Source organism: Engraulis encrasicolus, chromosome 8 (genome assembly GCF_034702125.1).
Source record: "Engraulis encrasicolus isolate BLACKSEA-1 chromosome 8, IST_EnEncr_1.0, whole genome shotgun sequence".
Lineage (NCBI taxonomy): Eukaryota > Metazoa > Chordata > Actinopteri > Clupeiformes > Engraulidae > Engraulis > Engraulis encrasicolus.
In genome coordinates, this window is record NC_085864.1 from 35,199,059 (window position 1) to 35,224,150 (window position 25,092).

General features: G+C 43.8%; 4 protein-coding genes across 8 annotated transcripts in view; all 4 read left to right on the plus strand.

The window, feature by feature from the left end:
- Positions 1–150: 150 nt before the first annotated feature.
- Positions 151–1,793, plus strand: pglyrp5 (peptidoglycan recognition protein 5). Its single transcript, XM_063204449.1, has 4 exons — positions 151–511; positions 605–800; positions 905–1,023; positions 1,378–1,793. The coding sequence occupies exons 1-4, from the start codon at positions 496–498 to the stop codon at positions 1,545–1,547; spliced, it is 501 nt and encodes a 166-aa protein (XP_063060519.1). The 5' UTR covers positions 151–495; the 3' UTR covers positions 1,548–1,793.
- Positions 1,794–2,664: 871 nt separating this feature from the next.
- On the plus strand, positions 2,665–3,930 carry foxg1c (forkhead box G1c). Its single transcript, XM_063204594.1, has one exon. It carries the CDS (start codon positions 2,665–2,667, stop codon positions 3,928–3,930), a length of 1,266 nt encoding a protein of 421 aa, XP_063060664.1.
- A 7,347-nt stretch (positions 3,931–11,277) lies between these two features.
- Positions 11,278–13,761, plus strand: snrpd2 (small nuclear ribonucleoprotein D2 polypeptide). The gene is made up of 3 exons (XM_063204450.1): positions 11,278–11,433; positions 12,596–12,775; positions 13,363–13,761. Coding segments are annotated over exons 1-3 (357 nt in total). The 5' UTR covers positions 11,278–11,431; the 3' UTR covers positions 13,538–13,761.
- A 6,778-nt stretch (positions 13,762–20,539) lies between these two features.
- vaspb (vasodilator stimulated phosphoprotein b) overlaps positions 20,540–25,092 on the plus strand; it is a 55,197-nt gene continuing 50,644 nt past the window's right edge. For all 5 annotated transcript variants that reach the window (XM_063205527.1, XM_063205531.1, XM_063205529.1 and 2 more), the window contains exon 1: positions 20,540–21,025. In XM_063205527.1, coding sequence (XP_063061597.1) covers positions 21,021–21,025 — 5 coding nt within the window. In that variant the 5' untranslated portion in view covers positions 20,540–21,020. The remainder of the gene's footprint in view (positions 21,026–25,092) is intronic.

A 25,092-nucleotide genomic window follows, 5' to 3' on the forward strand; every position in this document is an offset into this window, starting at 1 on the left:
CTTAGTATAATTTAAAATTGCTTACTGGTATGGAATGGGGAAAACAATAGTTCTTTGGTTTGCGCCATCGCGCGCAGGTGATTTTGAATGACTAAACAAACACCACGACGAGGTGTTATTACAAATGTAACTACTTCCGTGTCTGTGAATACATGGGAGTGACTTGCAAAAAAAGATCAACAACAGCAGCCTAAGGGAAGTGTTCTGCCGCCATATAATCATAATCTCATGTTAAACGGAGTTCTCTTGTGAAAAGCGAAGTGCTCCATGCAGCACGCGTGGGAAAGGAAAGTACACGATTAAGTAACTCCGCTGCCAAGTTCTTGTTCCGTGTTGTCAAATTCCGGCTTGCCCTTGGACACCACATGGTTTGCAAATGTATATAAACTATGTCAAAACGTAGTGAGGAGGTGTTAGTACACCAAAACATTTCAGCTCAAAGTCAACATCTGCTACTAACTGTAGGGAAACGAGTCTGAAAACAGAGCAGCAGACATGGATGCTCAAGCTGGTAAGAGCCTATATTCTATTCCCTAAACGTTCGATATTGTGTGGATGTCTAGGTTTCTGCCATGCTGATTTATTTTCCCCTAATGATTCATAGTAATCCTAATTTCTCGAGCTGATTGGGGAGCTACCAGCCCTCGGAGCACAAAGAAACTGAGAGAACCCGCAAAGAGAGTAGTTATCCACCACACTGTCGTCCGGCCCGGTGACACTTCGCAAGACTGTGCCACAGTAGTGGCCCGTATACAGAGGATGCACATGGAAGAGCGGCGCTTTGACGACATCGGATACAAGTTCGTTGGACTTTTACCCTTTCCTTGTTTAAAGAAAAAAACGTCTTGTTAGTATATCAATGAGTTTTTTATCCTGTTTTAAAAAACTGAACTTTCTTCTGCAGTTTCCTGGTCGCACAAAATGGAATAGTGTATGAGGGACGCGGATGGGGCGTCATGGGAGCGCACAGCAAAGGACATAACCAGGACTCAGTCGGCATCGCTTTCATTGGCAACTTTAACAGTAAGAGAAACAAATAGTTTCCACTGTATTTCTAATGAGTGGGTGGCACCATTGTTTCACTTTCTTTGCTTGGGAATGTTTGAAAACAAAACAAAAAGAATAAAGTCACCATGTGTCATTGTTGGCGACGCATTCCATGGGGACATTTTTTTTTATCTGTGCGCCTTATATGTCGATTCATTTTGAACTAGTAAAACGTAGGCCTAATTTAACAGCCTTATATACGAGGGTATTGGGCTGTTAGGTCCCCGGTTAAACGAATCGTTTGATATTATCTAAACCCGTGCGTAATTGCCTGCACAATTAATTGTTTTCCGTGCTTTTCCTGGCATTTTTTCTCTCTTATTTTCTCAGATGAAGTTCCCTCCCCAGAAGCATTGTCATCTGTCAAATTACTGCTAAAGCAGGGAATATCTCTGGGTTACCTGTGCTCCAGTTATGCCATCTTTGGACACAGAGACCTGGGCAGTACGGAGTGCCCTGGAAACAAACTTTATCCTGAAATACAACGTCTCAAGTCTTGACTGGGGACTGGGTCATCTGATATTGTCCGATTGCTCCACAAATTTGCACTGGGAATGGAAACACGATACTGACATTTTACTTTTACTTGAATCTCTGATGTCGGCTTGATGTACGCTTTGTTCATTACAGGTACAACATGGCAAAGCCATGAAAACGTATAGGCTATTATCATATCATAAGCTGTAAAGGAAATAGGCCTACCTCAGTCTAGCATTAGCCTACTTTGTGATGTTTACTAAAATAAAACTGAGCACATATGCTTGTTTGTCTCGTAATTTGATAGATTCACAAAATCAGATGAAATGGGGGCAATCATCTTTTTTACATTACTATTATCATGCTTGTACAGGTCATAATGAACATTCCCAGCAGGAACGCCTTTGAACATTTCATGTGAAGGCCACCATCCATATCAAATCGAGAAAATTGGGAAAGGGCAAATGTGTTAAAAAAAAAAATGGGGGAAAAGAAAGAAAGAAAAGCACTCGTTTTTTACACACTAACAGTACCTTTCTTGTCAAGTGCACAAGGCAGAATAAAGGGTATCCCCGGGCAGATATCTCTGCATGTACTGAGCTGCCTCGCTGTTGACTGTGTGCTGTGTGTGTGGTTCCCTGGATCACCTTAGCGCATGGCAGCAGTTTGTTTACCTTCTCACCTCCTTGTGTGTGTATACTTTGGTGTACTTCTCTCCCTCACACACACACACACACACACACACACACACACACACACACACACACACACACACACACACACACACACACACACACACACACACACACACACACACACACACCTTTCAACCAGTTCTTCTTCCATGGGCGCATGGCCAAACAGTTCTGTAAACAGACAGGGGAGGGCAGGGCGAAGAAGGCGGTCCCTTGGGCAAAGCGCAGGTGAGGGGCTAGAGTTTCACGCTCTTAGGAAGTGTTATAATTGGGCACCGGAGTTCATTGATCAGTCACGGAGATTGACAGCGCCTTGAAGTCGTTTAGTGTCATATGAGTCTCAACGTGGAGACTGGAGAGGCTAGTCGTTTCATTTGTTCTGAACTTTACGCACGGGCGTTTGGTGCTATCCAAAAAAGTACATCACGGACCTCTCAAGAAAACGATGCTGAACATGGGGGGAGTGAAAACTCCAGCAGCAAGACTCATTCAGAAGTCCTCATTCAGTATAAGCAGCTTGTTATTTCAGCGTGAGGCGCTGATGAATGAGCGCAATCCAGCCATGAACGCGTCGCTCACCGGAGGTGTGAACAACCTCTCCAGGCACCATTTTTTCTCCGATCAGAACCAGAGAAGCGCTCTTCTCCGTGATGGAAAGACTGCTTTTAACGACGACAAGAGAAGTTGCAAAGTGCGCTCTGGTCCTACGTGCGTGGATAAACTGTGCGACAAGAAGAAAAAAGGGGAGAAAAAAACGGCGGCTGAGGGAGAAGAGGTGAAGGCAGATAAGGGAGAAAGAGGGAAGAATGGTAAACCAGAGAAGCCTCCTTTCAGCTACAACGCTTTGATCATGATGGCAATTCGTCAAAGTCCATCCAGGCGCCTCACACTAAATGGTATTTATGAATTTATCATGGGAAACTTCCCATACTACAGGGAGAACAAGCAAGGATGGCAAAACTCCATTCGACACAATCTGAGCCTAAACAAGTGTTTTGTCAAAGTCCCACGCCACTATGACGACCCAGGAAAGGGAAACTATTGGATGCTGGATCCATCCAGTGAAGACGTTTTCATTGGCGGCACCACGGGAAAGCTCCGCCGGCGTTCAACCGCAGCCTCCAGAGCCAAGCTGGGCATTAAGCGAGGGCCCAGGATGGCACCCGCTTCTGCAGGGGGTTTGTCATTCACAGGTTCCATTTATTGGCCGATGCCTCCGCTTCTAGCCCTGCAGCACTCTGTGCACTCACACCCGAGTTCACCACCTTTCCTTGGGTCCTCTCAGAGCAGTTACGCAGCATCATTGCTCTCCCACAGCTCGCACATCACTTCCACCGTGTCTCCCAGTTCGGAGAGGCTGCTGCCCAGCGCACAGGAGAGCGCTTACTTTGTTCCAGGAGGGGAACACCATCACCAGATGACCGCGACCACGTCCTATGTGTCGTCTGCCTTGCCGTGCGCGCTGCCTCTCCCGGGGCCGTGTTCTTTCAACCTGCTCTCCGGCCAAACCAGTTACTTTTACGCGCACCAGCTTCCAAACCTTGGTGATCTTACGCCGTGGTCGGCGGATGATCATTCTCAAAGTAAAACATCCATTGGCGGATCTTTTCTGTCCGGAAAGAACAGTTCGTCTGACCACTTGAACAGCTTTTGCTCAGAACTTCCCAATTACTTTTCTCCTTTCAGCGCCACGACTAGTCTCAACACGTAAAGAAGTGTTATTTAGTTTAATACCGAGTCATTCAATGTTACTGTTTTGATGTAAGCGCCATGAACACAGAAACTTTTATCTGCATATTCATCAACCAAAGATGTGGACTTGAGAAATGGGCCTGTCCTGCTTCAAGGGTGCTGTGTTAGTCAACTTTAAAAGTGCACCTGCCATGGTGTGGACCATGATGGAAAGGAAGGAACACCTACAAAAAGGTCAACCTCCCTCTCTCTTTTTGAGAGAGACGCAGAAAAAACTGTGTGCATGTCTGCCTATCCTTATGTCCTTCACAACGTTAGGGAAAACAATATTGCATGCTCAATGGTGCAGAAATTAGTTCTGTACATCAAAACGATTGATATTGCCAGTTGTGTATGCTGTGTGTGAGATGGGATTTATAAGTTAAATGGTGCTGATTTGTTACACTCTTTATCAATATATTGGAAATTGTAAGTGTAGTCAAAATGCAAAAGAACTTTTGATGAAGTCCATGTTTCGGGTAAAATGCATGCCTCAGTTAGAATTGTTGCAGTGTACCATAAACCAAATCATAGGTGTGCACAGACAGGGATGAGGTGGGGCTAAAGTGCATTTGCCATACTGGACAAAAAGTGCCCTAGGCCTATTTGGAAGTTTTGTTTGTTTGTTTGTTTGTTTTTTAAATGTTTACTACAATGTACTAGATGATCAAAAGGATGTGATGATACAATATGTAGCCTCTATAGCCGGCAGCCGCAAGTTCCATTTGCCCCCTACTCCCCTTGAGCACCTGCCCCCCCCCCCAAAAAAAAAACGTCTGTGCACGCCACAGAACCAAATATGTACAGCCACATGAATCACCTTGTATAAACTGTCACCACATTATTCATAGGCCTAATATCAATGTTAAGTTATGCTCCAGATCATATGGATTAAGGAAAAATAGTAAATGTAATATTCAGTGTAAATAATGGCTATTATTTAAATGTGATATTTACATCTCAACAGATAATAAATTGTCTGGCAAAAACATTTGAGACAAACATCGGAAGAGAAATGTTCAATCAAAATAGTAAAACTCTGTGTTAGATTGTTTTTGTGGTAGAAAAGCTTTATCGCTGTAGCCTACTGTATGCACATGCATGACACATGAAATACATTACATTTGAAAGCTTGAAAAAAAAAAATCTGTCCCTACGTAAATTACTGCATGTAATAACATTTTTATTATATGTAATTTGTTCCATCCTACAGGGGCTAAGCCTTTCATTTTACACATTCTTCAAAGAACATGTTGGCAGGGGATAGGTCCATTTACTTCTGAAATCTAGGCCCTATATGGTTTTAGGGGCGGTCGTGTCAAATGAAATGAGATAACATAATTTGCCTGACATGGCTTTTAGTTTTGGTTAGACGTGATAAATATTGGAGGTGATGAAGAGATATCCGATATGCTGATATGACAAGTCCACCTCAGAAAGAGTCCACAGGGCATGCAGCTGTAACCTCACAGCGCGCTCTCTCGCGCTCTCTCCTTCTCTCTCTCTCTCTCTCTCTCTCTCTCTCTCTCTCTCTCTCTCTCTCTCTCTCTCTCTGTCTCTCTCTCTCTCTCTCTCTCTCTCTCTCTCTCTCTCTCTCTCTCTCTCTCTCTCTCTCTCTCTCTGTGTGTGTGTTTGTGTGTGTGTGTGTGTGTGTGTGTGTGTGTGTGTGTGTGTGTGTGTGTGTGTGTGTGTGTGTGTGTGCGCGCATGTCGGTGTCTGACACACACACACACACACACACACACACACACACACACAAACACACACACACACACACACACACACACACACACACACACACACACACACACACACACACACACACACACACACACACACACGCACCTGACTGTACTCATTTCCTTTCCCTCTCTTTTCTGTTTTCCCTCAAACACAGACAAAATCCTTTAGACTTCTCATTTACTCCTATGGATAATGTCATATGAATACAAGTTTTTTTGTTTTTTTGTTTTTTTTACCTTGGCCCTGACAGTGCACCATGAAATACTGCTTTTTCTCTTTGCATATCCCAAGTGTGCTATCATGGTGGCGATGGAGTGATGAACCAAATGGCCCCGGTGGGAATGGATATAGGATAGACATCTCTCATCACCAGATGCCCACACACACTCAGGCAGCAGTGTCTCTATTCAGGGCTCTAAATTAACACCAGCCAACCAGCCAAATGGTGGTGAAATTTCAGTTTGGCTAGTACAAAGAAACAACTTACTAGCCACTTTGACCCATTGGTGAGTGTGTGTTTGGCTAGTACGACTAGCATCTAGTCACTTTGGCTGGTGATGGAAAAAAGTTAATTTAGACTATTAGATACATCAGCAACACTGATGCCATCTCCAGACTATACTGTATTGTATATTCACATTGCACCAATAAGCATATTACCCATATTGGAAAAAAAACATATTATACTGGTAAAACACTTACATGGCTATAAAAATCTCATCAAATCTTGTATAAGAAATGGGTCACTTATAGAGTAGGTGAGTGTATAGATGAGCAAACGTACACATTCCATGTGCAATGTTTAAATGTAGAATGTGTATGTGTGCCTTACTTGAAGAGAATAATGAATGGGTCCCTTTTGTCCATATTTAATCATTTTTAAATACTTTTTACTTTGTACCGATTGATTCCCTCCTTGGGTGTACAGGGTTTTTTGGGGGCTAATTTCTACTACATTTGAGTGGTCTGTTAAGTATCATTAAGCTAAGTGGGATTCACACCACACACATGGTGTAACACTCTCTGATGTTATCCAGTTCCATGTTTTGTTAGTCTCAATAACTCGGTCTAGTGAACCTGAGCTGTCAAAGCGTATGCATTTTTAAACACGTTTCAATGCACTGTTAAAACCCCATGTCTACCTGACGTCACTTACTACCTTCTTATTGCATCCGAAACTGCAACCGATAAAGGTGACAACAATTCAAGGCAGTGTGGGCCATGTTGAAATCAATTCATGTGATGCTATACTTACAGAAGATGTTCTCCATAATCTGTTATATAGGCCTATACCAAGACTAAAACACCCATGGGAGACGCCTATCTATCTCTTGAGGGGTGAACTCTTGATCTGGCGATATACAGTTACACTCCACACATTACATCACAGCTCTATGAACTTTCCCTCACCCTCTTAGGGGCTCTTGTCAGACACCGCCTTCAAGAAAAATGGAGGGGGAAATACAAGAGACAAGCAAGTGTCTGTTGGACGATACAGGATGTCTGGCTCTGGACCTGTGCCTCTGCCTGAAACAAAAGACAAAAGATGGCACGTTGACTCCTTTTGGGAGCCATTTAGAATCTTGTCGGTTGTCGGTTGTCGGTTGTCGTCTGCGGTCTCAACAGGCAACGCCAGTATTTGCTGTCTGTGGTGATGGATAACAATGCTGCTGGTTAATTAAGACATGTCCACACAGCAAATTACAGCTTCTGTGTACTTCTGCTGTTAGTTAGTACATGGTAATAAATAGGTATGCCCAAAGGGGTATATAGACTAGGTGGCATGTGCAGAAAGAGTTGGGAAAAAACTCCTCCACGCCCTGCGGCCATGGTATCTGATACACTTTTGCTGTTAATTTGCGTAATAAATAACTTCCCCCTCTTTGACAGTTGATGCTAATAATCCACACCCTCCTCAGACTCAAACTACCCCTCAAGCGATGAAGATAAATCAAAGCATATAATAACTTCAGTCTACTGTACGCAGGGCCACTGACAGCCTTGGTCGCGCCCAGGACAAGGTCATCTGAAAGGACACCCAACCCCCTCTCAGTGCATACAAAGTAACAGAGACCCAATTCTGGGTCCCTGGGCCCAGGACAACTGACTGGTGTGTCTCCCCCCGTCTGTGGCCCTGACTGTACCATATGCTCCGTGCTCCGCTGAAGCCCAGAGGCTGATGGTCCTACCTGCTATAGACCCCCGTAGCCAGACCACACACATACACACAGGGCTGGACTGGTCATCTGGCATACGGGGTATTTTCCCGGTGGGCCAGCAGTCCCCAGGGGCCAATGTTGTTGTTCTTTTGTTTATTTGTTTTTTCTTAGGTGCTGGCCCACAGTTTAGACGGGGCGGCCCATTGATCCATCTTCAATAAACACAGAGGACTGAGTCCAGCAGAATATACGGAAAGGGCTTAGGGGCCAATTTAAGACAAAAAACGCCTGTGTTTTTTGGTCCCAGTCCAGCCCCCTACATACATGCACGCACAGCCAGACACACATGCCTGCCTTCAGGATAGTACTTAACAAGCTCACGCTGCTGACTTTAGTGGTTGCAATCATGCTCAATTTTACATGTCTGTTTCTATCCTCAGGAGGAATGTTCAGGCTATGGGTATATAGCCTTGCTGAGGGAAGGGAGACGAGAACTAGAAGAGAGTTTCAAAAGGGCTTCATCTTGTGTTGCATGGCAGGGTTAATCCAGGGTGGGGTGGGGATGGGTAGAACTACTGATACTGATAGGGTGCCGTGCTTGCATTTCAGTCAGACAGTTCTTCTTGGCTTTGGAAAGTCATTCCAAAAGTTACTGTATATTGCTCAGGTCACACACGCACACACACACACACACACACACACACACACACACACACACACACACACACACACACACACACACACACACACACACACACACACACACACACACACACAAAGAATCCCACTCTGACTCGGCACAATTCTCTCTCTCTCTCTCTCTGTCTCTCTGTCCGTCTCTCTGTCAGTCTCTCTCTCTCTGTCTCTGATATGGCACACACACACACACCTCTGAGTTAAGTACACGGTGCGTGGCGATTATTCCTGGCAGGCTCGCCATGCACCCCGTGTGAAGTCAGGCGGGCAAGGCGAGGCCGCTCTCCCCCTGGGCGCCTGCCTGTCGCTCGCCAGTAAGCCAATCCCTGGAGTCTTAAAGCAGGCAGCGCACGGATACACAGATCTTTGTCTTATACAGCCCGACACACACACTTTACCCCTCACTCGGTTGGCCGTCTCTGCCGTGCCCCACCACACCAGTGACACAACAAAGAGCTACCTGTTCCTGAGACGCCTTCTCCTCATCCTAATGTGTCACTCACTATCCACTACTCGGAGAGGAAGTGTGGAAAGCATCTCGCGTGCAGCAGAGGTGATGGTCGTCTGCGCTTCAATCAAATGCCTGGTGACCAGTGGATGGGGTTACACAAGAGGTATAGGTTAGAATCAGAGTTTGGTTGCAGGCAGATTAATTGGTTGAAAGCAATGCGAATGACATTTTGGTGATATACATTTAAAAAATATATCCTACACAGGATATTGTGCCTTTTGGGCCTTCAGGAGTCTGGAAATGAAGCAGGTTAATAATACTAATCATAATAATCATAATAATACATTATAATAGTAATGTAGTGCATAGTTCAGTGTGCAATGTAGGCCTAGTTCAGTGCAATGTAGTTCATGATCATGTTGTGCTTGACTAATTTAAAAGCTATGGAAACCTGCAATATAGAGAGGTTTTGACAGTATAAATAATGCTTTCAAAAATAGAATCAAATAGAATAGAATATAAATAGATTTAAAACAAACAACAACAAAAATCAGCCTCACATTGCTTTTGGATTTCAGTCTGACATTTTCTCCTTAGATATAGGCTGTGTCTCAAATGCTGCACTTGTGCACTTCGGACACTGTTTTTCAGTGCCTAGGGTGCTCACCCTGAAAATTTCAGTTGAGCCAGTGCACTGAAAGTGCCAGGATGATCCCCTAACAATGGCGGAAAAATTCAGTGCTTGAATGATGGACACTGCACGCACTAAATGGCGGCCATGTTGACAATGACAGGGAGGAAATGTGGCATTCAGTTCAGTAGAAGAGTTTGGTCAACAGTCTCCTAATTCTGTAAGTAATGTTGATGGGAGACCAACCTTTACATAGCAACCAAAGTATTGTATGTGTGATTGTTGTCCTTTGGGGTGAAGGACATGAATATACAAGCACCAGACGCCATACCTGTCAACTTTGAGCTCCCAAAATCCGGGAAAACTCCCATATTTTAAGCCAAAATCCGGGAAAATTTCTAAAGGCCAAATTTTGACAGTCAACGGGATGACAGAGACAGATCGGACGGTGCGTTCTACTCTGCTTTTCACAACAGCGCGCATGCAAAGACAGATTCTGTCTAAAATCCCTCAGCACACGTTTTACAGCGTGGAGAAACAATACAATGAAAACAAAACAATGAAATGAGCGCAATGAGTTCTTCTTCTCGTTGTTTTGTCGCACAAGTTGTCTGTTCGTGCAAAGCTTGGTGCTGGTACAGGTTGTGATTAATCGCATGATTCGTAGGCTGTTTTGTGCGTTGCATGAACTGACGGTTTCTGAGGAAAAGAGTGGGCGCACAAGCGCTATGGAGCTCGAAGTTGACAGCTCATATTTTCAAGGAACTTCAATTCTTGGTATCTGGCATACCATCTTCTGGCAGGTAGCTTGCAAGACCCTCTGTCTATCTCTTCAAGAGGGGGTGTGGCTCGTCGGACAGGGCCGTGGGTAGCCTATAAATAGCCTACTGGACCAACGGTGTTTTTTGATAATGTGAAAAATCCGGGATATTTCAGGGGACAAAATCAAATCGGGAAGAAATCGGGAAATGAGTCAAAAATAGGGATTTTCCCGGGAAATTAGGGATGGTTGACAGGTATGCCAGACGCTGTGCATTGTAAACAGTAGCCAACTCATATTTTGGCAAGCTAATGGCATGCTCAGCCGTCACTTCCAGCGAGGGCACAGTGCATAGTGCTCACATTTTTCCTCGACACTAGGGTGACCAGACGTCCCGGTTTGACCGGGACAGTCCCGGTTTGGAGTTGTGTGTCCCATGTCCCGAGCAAACTCTCTCGGGACACAAATATGTCCCGGTTTTGGCCACCCACTACATTGCGCCATGTCTATCAGGGTAAATATATGGAAAAGATTACATGTTTACCTGCCACAATTAATGGCAGCCAGCGCTTGTATAGAAAGGCTAAAGGAGTCAGTTGCAATTTGTCATTCCGACCTCTAAAATTGCTTAGAATGCAGGAAATTGCATCTAAAAAATACAATTTTTCCTGGGGGAGGACCCCCAGACCCCCCCAACAAATATTGTCCTTCAGTCACGCACGAAGTGTCCCGGTTTTAGACTACAAAATTCTGGTCACCCTACACTATGCACTAAAGACCTCAGTGCACTGTGTGCACTATGCACTGACTGTCAGTGCGCTGACAAAAGTGTGCCATTTGAGACACAGCCATTCAAATTGGCTGTGCAACCCGGAAAGACTTTCTGTGGAGCGCAAACACTAACCCGGAAGCTCTCACTTCAACACGGGTGTTCTTGTGCGTTGAATGAACGTGAAGCAGCATCTGCGAAGGCAGTGAAGTCAACGGTGTAACTTCAAACGGACTTCTTTTTTTTAAGTAAACAAGGCAGTAAACGACAAAATGTAAGTTGTATGCATGACGTTATGAAGAATATGTTCTGTGTCACAACACTGAAGAAGAAATCTCTAACAAAGCATGAGTGCGCTAGCATGCTAGCAGCAGTGCCTGCAACAGCCCCATCTAGCCATTCAAGATATTATGAAGAACCGATGCCGATAAACGTATAGTTGAACCCTTTCTGTTGATACATGTTCTGCTTTGTGTCCTGTGGCTATTATGCCCATAAAAATGCGTGCGAGGCGTGTGATATGTATTGTTGCTGCTGTGTTTTGCCGTTGTTAACCCAGAGAGGTGTTGTTAACCCAATTTCTCAGCCTCCATTTTTTAGATTCGTAATGCAATAAGGCACACAGCGTAGCCTGGCTTAGTGTAATTCAGGTAACTTTTCAAGTTGCAATTAAATAAGCCACGTTAGTCATATGCAGGTTTGGGGTTTGCTAGCCATTTAGCCAATTTACTAGTAGCCCATGTCCCTATTCTGAACAGTTTTTATCAAAGCAGTTTTTCCTTGGCTTAAAAAGCAGTTTCATTCCAGCTGTATTATTATTTTTCACTCCGTTTGCATCCTGCTGCTGTCTTAGAATAGCCAACATCATCGCATATGCATTTTAATACCACGAGTGGGGATTTGTGTACATGGCATTGGTAAATGTAAATGGTCTTTGGCAAGCCAGTAAATTGTAAATAAATGGTACCATTCCAATTGGTGCCTCTGTGCCCCCTGTGCATACTATCTGCCTATTTTGTCAGAACACGGATGTGAAATGGATGAAATTTCTTTGTTTTGTTAGACAAAGCAATGTCTTGACAGTGCAATGACTTACTGTTAAGTTTGCCATTTAAATGTTATTCATATTCCAGTCCCCATCATATTCAAGTGTTGTATAGTCACTGTGTTTAGCTCTGCCACAAAACGTGTAATTTCAGATTTGCTGTTATAAAGGTTCCAGCTTCAGGGAAATAACATCTTGACTTAATTATTTTATTTAGTATTTCTCATACCCAGGAGCCTTTTTAACAAGCCAAAGTCAGACTGAAAAGTGGTGAAATAGGCCTTGCCGTGGCTGACCGGTGGGGCACTCGCCGCGTCCTATGAAGTCGAAAAAGACAACAAAAAAAGTGGTGAAATATTAAATGTATTTATTTCATATTTCTGCAACCCAGGAGCCTTTTAAACAAGCCAAAGTCGGAGATGACCCCAGAGGAGCTGCAGAAGCGTGAGGAGGAGGAGTTCAACACTGGACCCCTGTCCGTCCTCACACAGTCGGTCAAGAACAACACGCAGGTCCTCATCAACTGCAGAAACAACAAGAAGCTTCTCGGCCGTGTCAAAGCTTTCGACAGGTGGGGCACAAAGCAGAATTCTGTGCCTGTCATCGGGTGCTTTTATTCAACATGAATGGAATTTTCACATCCATTTCTGTCTAATAAGCTTTTTCCTTTCTCAGTTGTATACAAATTATAGGGTACCTTTTCTATAATACTTCTTAAAGGTTGGAGCAGGCTTCACCTAACCGTTTTCTCTTCTTTTATGGTGCTGACCAAAATAACTCATCACTGAAAAATACCTTCAGCAGAAGGCAGAAATGTGTATGTAGTAAATATTAAAAAAAGTGGTGGTGTGACATTTCCTCTTATTTTTCACCTTTTGTTTAATGGTTTTATATGTTGGAAATAAGGAAACCAGACCTTGACTTGGAATCCTCTAGGGATAATGAGTCATTGAAATGTATAGCCAGCTGGCAGGCTGTCGTCTTAACCAAGCTAAATTACTTAAATGTTTGCCCCCCCCACATTGAAACGGATGCCTTTGATATCACAGTTACATTTAATTCAGAAATGTAAAAAAAAAAAAAAGATTTTAAATGCATCATTGTTCAGTAAAGTGATGCCACAATGTAATTTCCACTTTTGTCTTTTTCCTTCAACAGACATTGCAACATGGTTCTGGAAAACGTGAAGGAGATGTGGACGGAGGTACCCAAGAGTGGCAAAGGCAAGAAGAAGTCGAAGCCCGTGAATAAGGATCGCTACATCTCCAAAATGTTCCTGAGAGGAGACTCGGTCATTGTGGTGCTGAGGAACCCTCTCATCACAGGCAAATAGACTGTCAGAGTAACACATGCGCACCCCCTTTCCTTTTGGTTGAGTCAAGTCTGGTCGAATGCAAGCCTGCACACATGCAGTTGCAGAGAATCATTGTGTTTGTATTTGAGATGTTTGATCTATGGAACGAGCGAATCTACCTTGGTTGTTTACCCCCCTCACCCTGATTTGCTTTCTTTACAGTTTTAGTTTAATACTTTTCTAAAATAAACATGGTGACTAGAGACGTGACTGCTCTTCTGTGTTTTTCTAAGAACTAATGTTCAGTTTTCACTTCTCTGTTTTTGGGGAGATTTATTTCGTTATAAACAAGAAAGCGAAAACGTGTTTACTTGTCCTTTTTTATCGGGTACCCTTTTTTACTCGCTCCATCCCTCTCTCCCTCCTTTTCTCTCCCTCCATCCGTCCGTCCATCCATCCCTCCATTCCCCTGCCAAAAGCTCTACAGGCTGTTTCCCCTGACGGAGGCTTGGGTGTCAGTGTTGATTTCAGCAGGCGGTGCTCAATCAGTGACAAACGGCCGTTTAAAGGACCCTGCATTATTGATGAGACCAGATGTGCTGACTGTCACTTCACACCCTCTCTTCTCCTCTACATACACACAGACACACACACATTCCTACCCCTCAATCTCTCTCTCACACACACACACTCCCTGGACAATGTTTTTTCCATTTCATTTCTCCCATTCACTTGATTGCCAGGTGATTCAGGTTGGTCGGTCTGGATGAGCATGGCTCAGTCACTCTACCCTTCAAAACAACAAAAGCCTTGAAAATGACAGATGACAGGTTTTAAGTTCTGTGTTTACTCATAAACAATGTCAAGTTAGTCACCTCTGAAACCTTCTCAGGTTTTTCAAGGGGCTTCCTGCGTAGGATGCAGTTTGTGTGGTGAGTAGCTGAGCCTGATACTCTAAAACACAATTGACCTTTGAAACTTCTTTCCAGTCTTTCTTTTTCTTCTGTGATGCCCGGTTTCGGAAGCGTCTTGTACGTATCTTTATGGAATGAGATCAACATTTGTGCTTTAAAAAGTTACTTGGTGAAATTGAGGAACAATTTAAAATAAAAGATCCAGTCCAGTTTTTTTCTCTCAATGCAGCCATTATGGTCAGTGTATTTCTCTACCCTGACAGGGGGGACAAAGGGGTCAATTGTCCCGGGCCCAGGGAGAGATGGGGCCAGAATTCAGTCTTCATTGCATTAAATGTGTTGAGAGGGGGGCCCTTTCTGGTGGCTTTGTCCTGGGCCCAGTCAAATGTGTCAACGGCCCTGTTGATAAGTATGGTTAATCTTACTATTGGACCTCTTAGTGCAGAGCTATTCAAATGGAGGCCCTGGGGGCAGAAGCAGCCCTTGGATGGCAAGGTTCTTCTGGCCCCCATTGAGGTCAGAACAAAATGAAGACGAATATGTGTGCCATCTGTGGCCGTTATTAATTTACAATCACTAACACTTCAGGTTGGGGATATCTCTGCTATGCATTCTAACTGCACAAATACACCTAGCGCGACACGATTGAAGTGATACGAGCTATTGAAGCGACTACAGTATGTCCATTACAAGCAGAAGGCAAAGCATTCAAACATTCCCATTGGCTGTGGTCATGACCTCTATACAGTCATTGGCTGTCTCGACTGGTCGCCGAACCAGTCATAGAAAGTTGAAAGGATTTCAACTTCAAACTGTCGCTCTCGTCGTGCGACTCAATACAAAGTCAATTACTTTCGTTGCTCGCCTCGCTCTTGTCGCGGTAGGTGTATTTGTGCGGTAAGAAATATAGGAGGGAATTTCTGATCTGTCTGGAAAGCTGGAAAGGTCATTTGAAAAGCTGGCCCTTTGGTGACTTTAAATTGAATACCCCTGTCTAAGTGTGAAAATGTCAATCTTTGGACATCATGGTAACGTGAGAATGTACAGTATATCTTCTCTCCCTGGAGCCAGAGAAGGCTTACCCGGCTGCCTGCCTCAACAACAAGACTGTTCATGCACAAAATGCGTTGGAAAAGTGTTCCCTGTGCATTTAGACCTCTCTCCTCCCAGTACTCTGCACCTGTGGGGTCTTCAGTACTCCTCAGGGGCTTCCTGCCCCACCTGATTTATGACGTAGTAAGGAGCTGCAGCCCAGTCCCTACTGGTTTCCAGGCTGATGCTGGATTACCACGACCTGAACTGTTTTACCTGTTTAGCCTACTACAGATGAGCATGGGTGGTTCTAGACAGGGGCTAGGGTGGGCCAAGGCCCCTGTAGATTTCCTCCTGGTCCCTGTTGTGGCCCCTGTGCTGAAATGACAGCGACATGATATACATTTTTGTATATTATATATACATAACATTAAAAATGTATCTCTTTTGCCAATTTAGGTGCCCCCCTGAAAAAATGATGGCCCCACCTCGGCCCCTCTGGTAATTTCGGTCTAGAACCGTCCCTGCAGATGAGAGATGCAAGATCTATCGTCGTTGTAGTACTTTGCTACACACCACTCTTCCTGCCAGTTATAACTCAGCACGTGAGGTTGCTGAAGTTTCCAAGGGTTTCCAAGAAACCGGTTCCTTAATACAACTGGTCAAGTCCAAAACAGAAGTCCGTGTTGGTAGTAATAATCTCATTTCTGCTTACCCCGTGTTGGCATACAAACAGGATTAGTGGGGCCCTTTCATGTCATGCCTCATCTGGCCTGGCTCTTTGCGTGAAAGAAACGGCAAAAAAGTTAGATTGGCCCACACCCTCACAGGGAGTTATCAGAGGCAGGAAGAAGTATATTTAATTCAAAAGGCAGTCGGGCACGTTGGTACGATAAGAGGGGAAGTGTGATTATGATAGCGATCGGTCATGCGTCAATTCTCTGCTTTCCTCGCGCAACCAAACACCATCCCCACTTGCGAGGCTGCACCCGCCATCGATCGTTTGAAGAAATCTGAGCTCGTGCAGTTTGTTTCCAAGCACGTTCGCAATCGGAGTGTCAGCGCTGCTGGGGTATCTGAGGAGTGACTGACAGAGGGCATGGCCAACAATGCTGTACCACACACACACACACACACACACACACACACACACACACACACACACACACACACACACACACACACACACACACACACACACACACACACAGATCTGAGGAACTCACGCAAGTAAGCAAGGAGAGGTCACCTTATCGTGCCACTTGCACACACACACACACAAATGCAAATTCTGGGTGCTGCTGAAGAGTTCCTTTTCTTTTTAAATCTTATTTAAAAATGTAGCCCAAGACAGGGTTAAATGGTGCACTTGGTGGAAAGTAAGCCTATCGGCCAAAATATTGTATTTTGAATTTTGTATTGTAATTGTATCTAATTATTCTAATTGTGTGTGACACAACCAGGAACAGAATGATAGTTGGGTAACACTTTACTTGACGCTGGTGTCATAAGCATGTCATTACAGTGTCATAATAGTGTTATGCATGTGTCATAAACATTATGTCCATGTCATAAACATTTTATGACTGTTAGCCTTAAGTGACATTCGGTTGCCATAACCGAATGTCACTTAAGGCCAACAGTCACAAAATGATAGACAAGAACATAATGTTTATGACTTATCTATGACTGTGTCATGACACTATTATGACACTGTAATGACATCCTTATGACACCGGCGTCAAGTAAAGTGTTATCGATAGTTGCATAATCAGAGATCCTGTTCTGATGTCAGAGGGCCAGTCCAGGGGCCCCAGTGAACTGTGCAGTTCTGAAACATGTCCTAATCACATGTGCATAAAATCAAGCACTTAGGCATGCAGACTGTTTTAAAAAACATTTGTGAGAGAATGGGCCGCTCTCTGGAGCTCATTGAATTCCATTAACTGTCATAGGATGCCACCTGTGACAAATCTAGTCATGACATTTCCTCGCTCCTAAATGTCAAAGGCGCCAACATCAGGTCAACATTGGTCAACATTCGAAATTGTAGAATAGATTGTGGACAGATAGAAGACAACAATTAATATTTTCATTATTATGGGGGTGTTTTCGCCCCTCCATGTTGATCTTTGGGGGGCCAAAAAGGTCAGTGCTTCCTCGCTAATATGTCCACAGTCAACTGTTCGCTTTTTTATATAAGAAAATGGAAGAGTTTGGGAACAACAGCAACTCAGTCACGAAGTGGTAGGCCACGGAAACTGATGGAGAGGGGTCGACAGCAGACGCTGAGGCGCAAAATGTTAAGAGGACATCAACTTTTTGCACCGTCAGTCAGGGCCGGCGCTAGGCATAGGCAGACCATATCTTGAGGGCGCCAAGTCCCACAGAATTAGAAAATTAAGTACCCTAAAATAAAACATTACTCTTTATGTTGACAATTATTAAAGGGCACTCAGTACATAAAGTATATGTAGGCGTTAGATCAGCTGTGCTCGATCATCAGATGTATGACACTATGTTTACACATGCCAATTTCTAATTCCACCAAAAGCAAAGAGGGGTGCTCGCCTTGGGCACCAAATTGATTAGAACCGGCACCTGCTGTCAGTTGCTACAGAGCTCCAAACATGTGACCTTCAGAATAGCCCAAGTACAGTATGCAGAGAGCTGTGTGTGTGACCTCATCTATGTGCTTTTGGAAGAATGGTAAAAAAAAATCCTATACTCACTCCTCAATCCTGTGGACAGCCTTCCAAGTGGAGTTGAGACGGTAATTGCTGCAAAAGTTGGACTGTCAACGAATTGAACCCCATGGGTTTGGAATGGGACGGCACTTAAATTCATGTGTGAGTCAATACAGGTTAGCAAATTTTTGGTAATATACTGTGTGTGTGTGTGTGTGTGTGTATGTGTGTGTGCATATTTCCTTTTTGAAATAACTTGGCCATCTGATAGCATATTGTTTTTTTTTGCTATTCTATTTTTGTTCATATTTTTTTGTATTTTCTTTTTTTTTCTTTATTGTTATATTTTTTTACACTTTGATGTCTGGGATGATTCGGCAAGTGTTTGTTGTAAATGTCTCACAACTGCATAAAAGGTCTGGATCTCTTATCTCAGTAATACAATGCAGAGAGCAGTACGTATGCATGTAAATAGGCCAAGGGCTAACTCATAGCTCAACACAAAAGCACTAGCAAAAAATTTGGATTTGAATCAAATTATAGCCTATGAAATGTGGCAGAGTCATAGGACACATTTTGAATATTAGCATGTGTTGTTTAAAAAGTGGTAATAAGTGTCTATATGACTGTATAACAGTGTTTTACACATAGATGATGTTGGAGGGCATTATCATAATGGCAACTACAAAATACAACCACAAAAGCAATAATGATAATGATACATCTTGATTTGTATGTTGAATTCAATCTTGATTGTGGTATAATACACATTTGGCTAATCCGAACTATCAGAATTAGAAATTATATCCCATCACAATAGGTATGTCACACCATCATCAAAAGTATAAATCTAATGGATCTGCTTGTACGTTGAAGCTTATGGGATATTTATTTGCTGATTGTAGCCTAAACTTCACATTATTTTCTTAATTAATAAAATTTAATCTGAAGTTAAATATGTTAGGACAATGTAATTGATGATGAATAAAAAATGGTTTGTTTTTAAATATTAAAACATCAATGCCCAATATGACAGATATCCTTTGGATGTTGTATAGGTGAAAAACAGAATTTCAAAGCATGGGCCTGCTGAGAAGTTTATGATTATTCGTCGCCATCTTGTGGTGACCAAACATTTTTTGTATGTCCATCATGCAGCCAGTAGGGGGCAGACGTCTATAATACAAAGTGTAGGCCTAGGGCTCTTGTAGTTGCTTTTGGCCTGTTCATCAGAGAAGGTGTAGTTTTCCTCCCAAAATACCCAGATTATTTTAAAGTCAACATGATTTATTATGCCGTTGATAAACTGATCTAAAACACACTATTAACCCAATTCTCAGTTTGCTTTAGTGGGGGTCAAGGGGGCTAGCCCTGTCAGTTCCTCAGAGTTCCATTGAAAATTCCTTGAAGATTCTCTCAAGCCTTGGCCACAAGCCCAGAACCATCTGGACTCCACACTCTTCTTTTCTCTCAGCTTCATTCTCCTTTAGGCCTACATTAACATTCACTCTCTCCCTTGCTCCTTCTCTCAGTATTCTATTCCCATGTTGCGTCAACTTCTTACCTCATTTTAGCGCTCACAAAGTACTTCCGAAACTGAGTGGGGGCGAAATACAGATTGACCATATAGCCTAACCAGAACTGAATGAATGAACAGAGCTTTCTTGTTGACCTAATTCCCACACAACGAGTCCCATAAGTCATTCTAAGGTCTCCTCAAAATATGCTCGCTCACCATGCTGAGAAAAGTATGCCCATCACAAGAAGACATGAGAGGGGGTTGATGGAGGAGGCAAAACTAAAATTACTGTTCACTCTGATGTGCATCTAGTGCAGAAATGGTCCAACCGTTATTAAAGGAGATTAAGCAGTGTGTTTAAACACTGAGTACACACATGCCAAAACAGTCCATTCCTCTTTACATCTAGACTAATCCCATCCGCTTTCTAATTTTTCTTTTACAAATTATATCCTCCAGAGAAAATCTGATTACACAATTAACATTATGTAAATGCAAACAAATGTGTGCTCCATTTTCATCCTCAAATATTGCAAATATCCAACAGCTATTTTACACTGTATCAATAGGCCCAATGCAACTGTTCTAAACTGAAAGATGCGAAAAGACAAGGGAACGCAGCATTTTACGCACGGGATCCACTACATTCGGAAGAAAAAAATAGGCTTATCGACGTTTTTATTAATGCACTATAATAATTCTCGGTAAGGAGTGGTGACATTGCAGGTGGTCAAAGCCCACTCAGCTGCCTTGTTGCGGTGAATTGCTGTTTTAAATGTACGTCCCCACAACAAGGCCGTTGCCGCTTTAAATGAGGGTAGGAATTATGGCCTTCAGCCGCCAGGGAAAGGCGGAGTGGATTTTTTCTTCATCCAGGGAGGGAGGGGGGAGAGCTGGTTGGAATGAAGGCTTACTTCGAGTTGGAGGAGCAGGTTGGGCTACAGTCGCGAACGAAAATTAGACCGGCGACATACGGCGCTTCCTTTGGAAATTTCGTCGGGAATCGACCGCATAAGAATGTCTATGTAAAGTCGGGAAGATGAATGAGTAAGCCCTGGACATTTTGTCGGCTTCTCTTTGGTTTTTGGCTTTTTAAAAAAGAAGAGAGATGAGTCTGGGATACTGATTGGAGTTGACAACCCCGCTCCACTAGATCCACTCCTCCACTCCCCCACCTCTTTCCCAAACCAGGAAATCGCCGAGGTGTGCTTAGCTCCCTCTCCCTTGATACCAATTACCCCTCAGTGGGTAGATAGATGTGTATCTCCTCGATATCGTCGTTTTTATTTTCTTTTTTTGCTTTGTAACTCCATTCTCTCATCTGAAGCCAAAACCCGAGCGGCCAAGAGGATCTTCATTCTCGCCTAACAATGAGGTAAAGCAGGTCAAATCTGATTTGTCTACGCTTTGTGTTAAATTCTGTTTTGGAACTGGCTACTGTAGCACTTGTTCACTTCGTTTGTTCACACTCGGTGAAGTTGCATTGTGTATCGCTCCAACTAAAAACCGTCTGTTCCAGTACAGTGGAAGTTTCGCCTAGCTCTAATTAGGTTGCTGGGTTCAGCACATGCTTTGTCTGGGCTGTATCCCCGGCTGGTCCTTGGTGCAGTTGGCTACTGTATTTGAAGCTGTTTATCGATTTTGCTACAATAGCTGTCGCCCACACGAAGTTTGGGTGACTGAAAACTCTTTCAAGCGTCTTTATCGTGTGGGAAACTTTGCCAGGGAACATATACAGATACAAAGTAGACAGTTCGCGCTGGTTGGCTCTAGACTGTTACTCACTGTCAGTCCCTAACTTTTCTCGCCCTACTGTTGCTCTACTGCTCACACCAGCAGTCGGCCTTTGTAGGCAAGGGAGGGAGGGGGTCGCTTGTCTCGTCGTTTGTATTTTTTATTGGTGCTATTTGGGTACCACTCTATACTAAGTCGGACACCAAGCACGCTCCAGTGATTGATGCGATATAGGCTACTTATTATGAGTTGGAGGGCACAGGAATAATGTAGAACTATGGCATTGCCCCCACTGGACAATCAAGATCACGGTTCATGTGTATATCATGGAATACTAGTGGGACCACTCTTTCATGGGACAATAGCTTGCAGAATTCGCATTGGGCACAATTACGCACGGCCATGGTTGGCCAGGTAGGGTCTGCTACTTGTGCAGACCTTGTTTGTTTGTGTGTTTTCACGTTAGACAAGCTGTCAATTGATGGCAGGTCGAGTCTACCTGGCGCTATGCACCACGTAGCCATCCCCCTTTAGAGCCCTCCTCTTTTTTCTTTCTTCTCTGGGAGAGTTGGCAGAGGCCGCTCCCGGAACCAAAATGCGCCCTTGTATGGAACTCTCGCCGTCGAATTCCACATCCTGTTGCGGCCTGTATTTGGCAATTACTTGCTCTGAAGCCACCGCTCTTCCTATACAGACATTTCTGGAATGCTATTTTACTCCATTTCCAACAGTCTGGCCCCATAGGATTCTCAACATAGGCCCCAGTTTTTTATAGATCAGGGTTGTGAACTCCCTATACCATACCTCGTCCTTTTTCAGCCTGGTCTGGTCTAAAACAACCAGTGTAGCAAGTTTTTTATCTTGTGTTTATCTTTCGGTGTGGACCTAATTCTAGACCAAACTCAAGTCAGGTTCACTCCATTTAATGTGTAGCCTCTCACAGTGAAATGGCCCCTCATGCAAGCATGTTGTGTGATGGTTGTGTGTCGACATGCCTTTTTCTAAACAAAAGACCAGTCATATCACATACACTGGATATGGTAAATTAGTAGTAGGAATAGTAGTAGTAGTTCGGATCACTGTCAAGTTATGTTTAGAGTCTGAAAATACTGCCTGCTTGTCGGCTACTGACCCAGGAAAATGCTGCCATGCATGCCACCCCCCACTCACCCCCCTGAGAGGGTTCACCCCATTCGTCGTGCCTACATAATGGCTGAGGGCTGGAATGTTGTCGCATTTACAAGTTCATTGTCCCAGGGTGTTTGTGAAATGTCAACGTGGGAGCCTGGTCGATTGGTCAAAAGTTTCGGATTGATTTGTGCTGTCCAAAAGCCCTAGCATGAACAACAATAACAATTGGCCTACGGAAACCAACTTGTTCACCACACAACACACAGAAAGTTTATAGCTATTGTGTTTCTGCAGTGGAAACTGAATTTGATATGAAGGGGCAGTGCCTTTCAGCAAAGGGAAAAAAATGAGGTCAGGCTAATGTGTGTGCCGTTCAGAGGCATATAGGAGGCCCATGCTTTCCAGCTACCTGTGTGTGTCTAGTGTATACCTAGTCAAGCCTTGTTTACGTCTGATGATTCAGAAGAAGGGAGAGGCACACTGACATGCAGCCAAATGATTCAGTGTCTCAAGGTGTAAATGGTGTCTGAAGGGATTTTTTACACACTCGTGGAGTGGCTTCAAAAACATCATTACACAAACGTCCCATTCAAACATGTTTTATTAGCCTACGTCCACAGAAATGATTTAATGGTTTAGTGTTGAGGCGTTCTTGATAAGTTGGGCGGAAATGTGTTGTTAGCACTCTTCATACATTCCTTCTTTCATTCCTTCATTCATTTCATTCTCTGATTCTTTCATTGACCGACTGTAAGAGGGCAAAGGGGCGTTGTTATCCCGAGGGCAGATCTCCAGAAATGGCCCATCTTGCCTTGCCGAAATAAATAACCACAGGAAGTGTGTTCGCCCAGTTGGCCTCGGCCGTCCCCTGGGGGGCCAGGAAATAGGCATCCCTTGCCTCAGGCATTCACCACCACTACCAGCACCACCAGCACCATCACGATGACTTGCTGGTGAATCACAGATTCTCTGTGTTGCCTTGAGTTAAGCAGCAGCTGAGTGGACACACTCACAGGCCCTCAGGGCATCCCGACTAAACCCTGCCCCCGTTACCCATTTCCCATACTGTACGCTGGCAGGCAAGTCTAGAATAATCATGGTTGAACTCATTAGTGTTTTTTTCCATATCTAGTCCAGTCATGTTTGAACTCATTGTTATAGTGTGGGTTTTTTTGTATGTACTTGAAGAATAATCATGATTGAACTCATTATAGTGTGTTTGTTGTCTCAGCATAATTTTGTTCATGCATATTATTTTGTCTCCTTTTTGTGGTTTGGGTTTGTCGTTTTGTGATGTGGTTTTGGAGTTACAGTGTCGTGGTTGTTGGACTGCAAGCTCTCTCGTCTGACTGTTGTAGTGTATGGGTGATTCATTCATGCTGGCCCTCACTTAGTAGGGAAGCTGAATTTGAATTTGGTTGCGTAGCAGTAGTGGTGAGGCCACGTTGAATTTTATGGTATTGGCTTAATGATTTCTTTACTGTCGTTAGTGAAGTGGGAGAATAAGGCGCTCATAAAAGAGGAAGAAGGAAAAAGTTCACAGCAAAAAGAAAATCCCCCTCATCTTAAGTAATTTGCCTAAAATACTGTGTTTCGAGCAGTGGGGTCTGGAATTATGCTGTCATTTTACACAAAAACCAGATGAGTCAAAAGAAGAGGTGCACAGGTTTACACACACACACACACACACACACACACACACACACACACACACACACACACACACACACACACACACACCATGTGAAACGGTGTAGTCGAAGATGACACGGGCTGAGTCACACGTATGATGTGCTTCTGGCTTGTATCTGTGAACCTTGTTCCTACTTCTCCGTTTATCTTCCATTCAACTGTAACCATTGGCCTACGCTAGCCAGGCTGTGCCCTCCTAGTGACGCAACACTTTCAGCGTTGCAACTAGTCAGGTCAAGAGCAATGCAAGTACTCCGAAAATACGGGAACTCCTCCCACTTTGTCAGTAAGCAAACAACCATAAGCAAACCAAGGAAGGCGGGTCAACATTGCCATTTGGGAAATATTAATTGTTATGCACTTGGTCAGACCAAGTCTAGAAGAGATTTGAACGTCAATGATAATCAGGCTAGGCCTACGCTGCACTGCTCTACTTCTGTATGCCCTGACTGAGTGGCGGTCAACAGGTCTCTCCTGTGTATGTGGACGTCAGGGGGCTTGACAATGGCACCTGCCAAACTGCCAAGAATGGCTAAAATTTGGATGTGGCTAGTAGCAATGTCAGTCTCACTAAACCACTTTGGTAGGTAACTTCCTCTTGGGTATGACATATCTCAGTAGTAGGCTAAGCCTATATATCCTGTTTTTGCACCTTGTGTTAGGGCTGCATAATTAATCGTCAATAATCGTGATATAATCGTGAGATCGAAGTCATGCCACATTTAATTGTGGCAATAGTGACCTACTTTCGAAAGCGTCCTTGAAGCCAGAACATACTGACAGACTGGTGTTTCTGGCCAGAAATCTCTTCACCCAAGTTTCACGCTATTGCCTTTACTATTAATTATTACAAATTTTATTTTGCTCATCCCTTATATAATTCAT

Coding starts and splice junctions, on each gene's coding strand:
- snrpd2 (XM_063204450.1), top strand. Junction 12,776..13,362: donor CGTGTCAAAGCTTTCGACAG/GTGGGGCACAAA, acceptor TTCCTTCAACAG/ACATTGCAACATGGTTCTGG.
- pglyrp5 (XM_063204449.1), top strand. Junction 801..904: donor TTTGACGACATCGGATACAA/GTTCGTTGGACT, acceptor TTTCTTCTGCAG/TTTCCTGGTCGCACAAAATG. Junction 1,024..1,377: donor TTTCATTGGCAACTTTAACA/GTAAGAGAAACA, acceptor TTATTTTCTCAG/ATGAAGTTCCCTCCCCAGAA.
- foxg1c (XM_063204594.1), top strand. CDS start 2,665: ATGCTGAACATGGGGGGAGTGAAAACTCCAGCAGCAAGACTCATTCAG.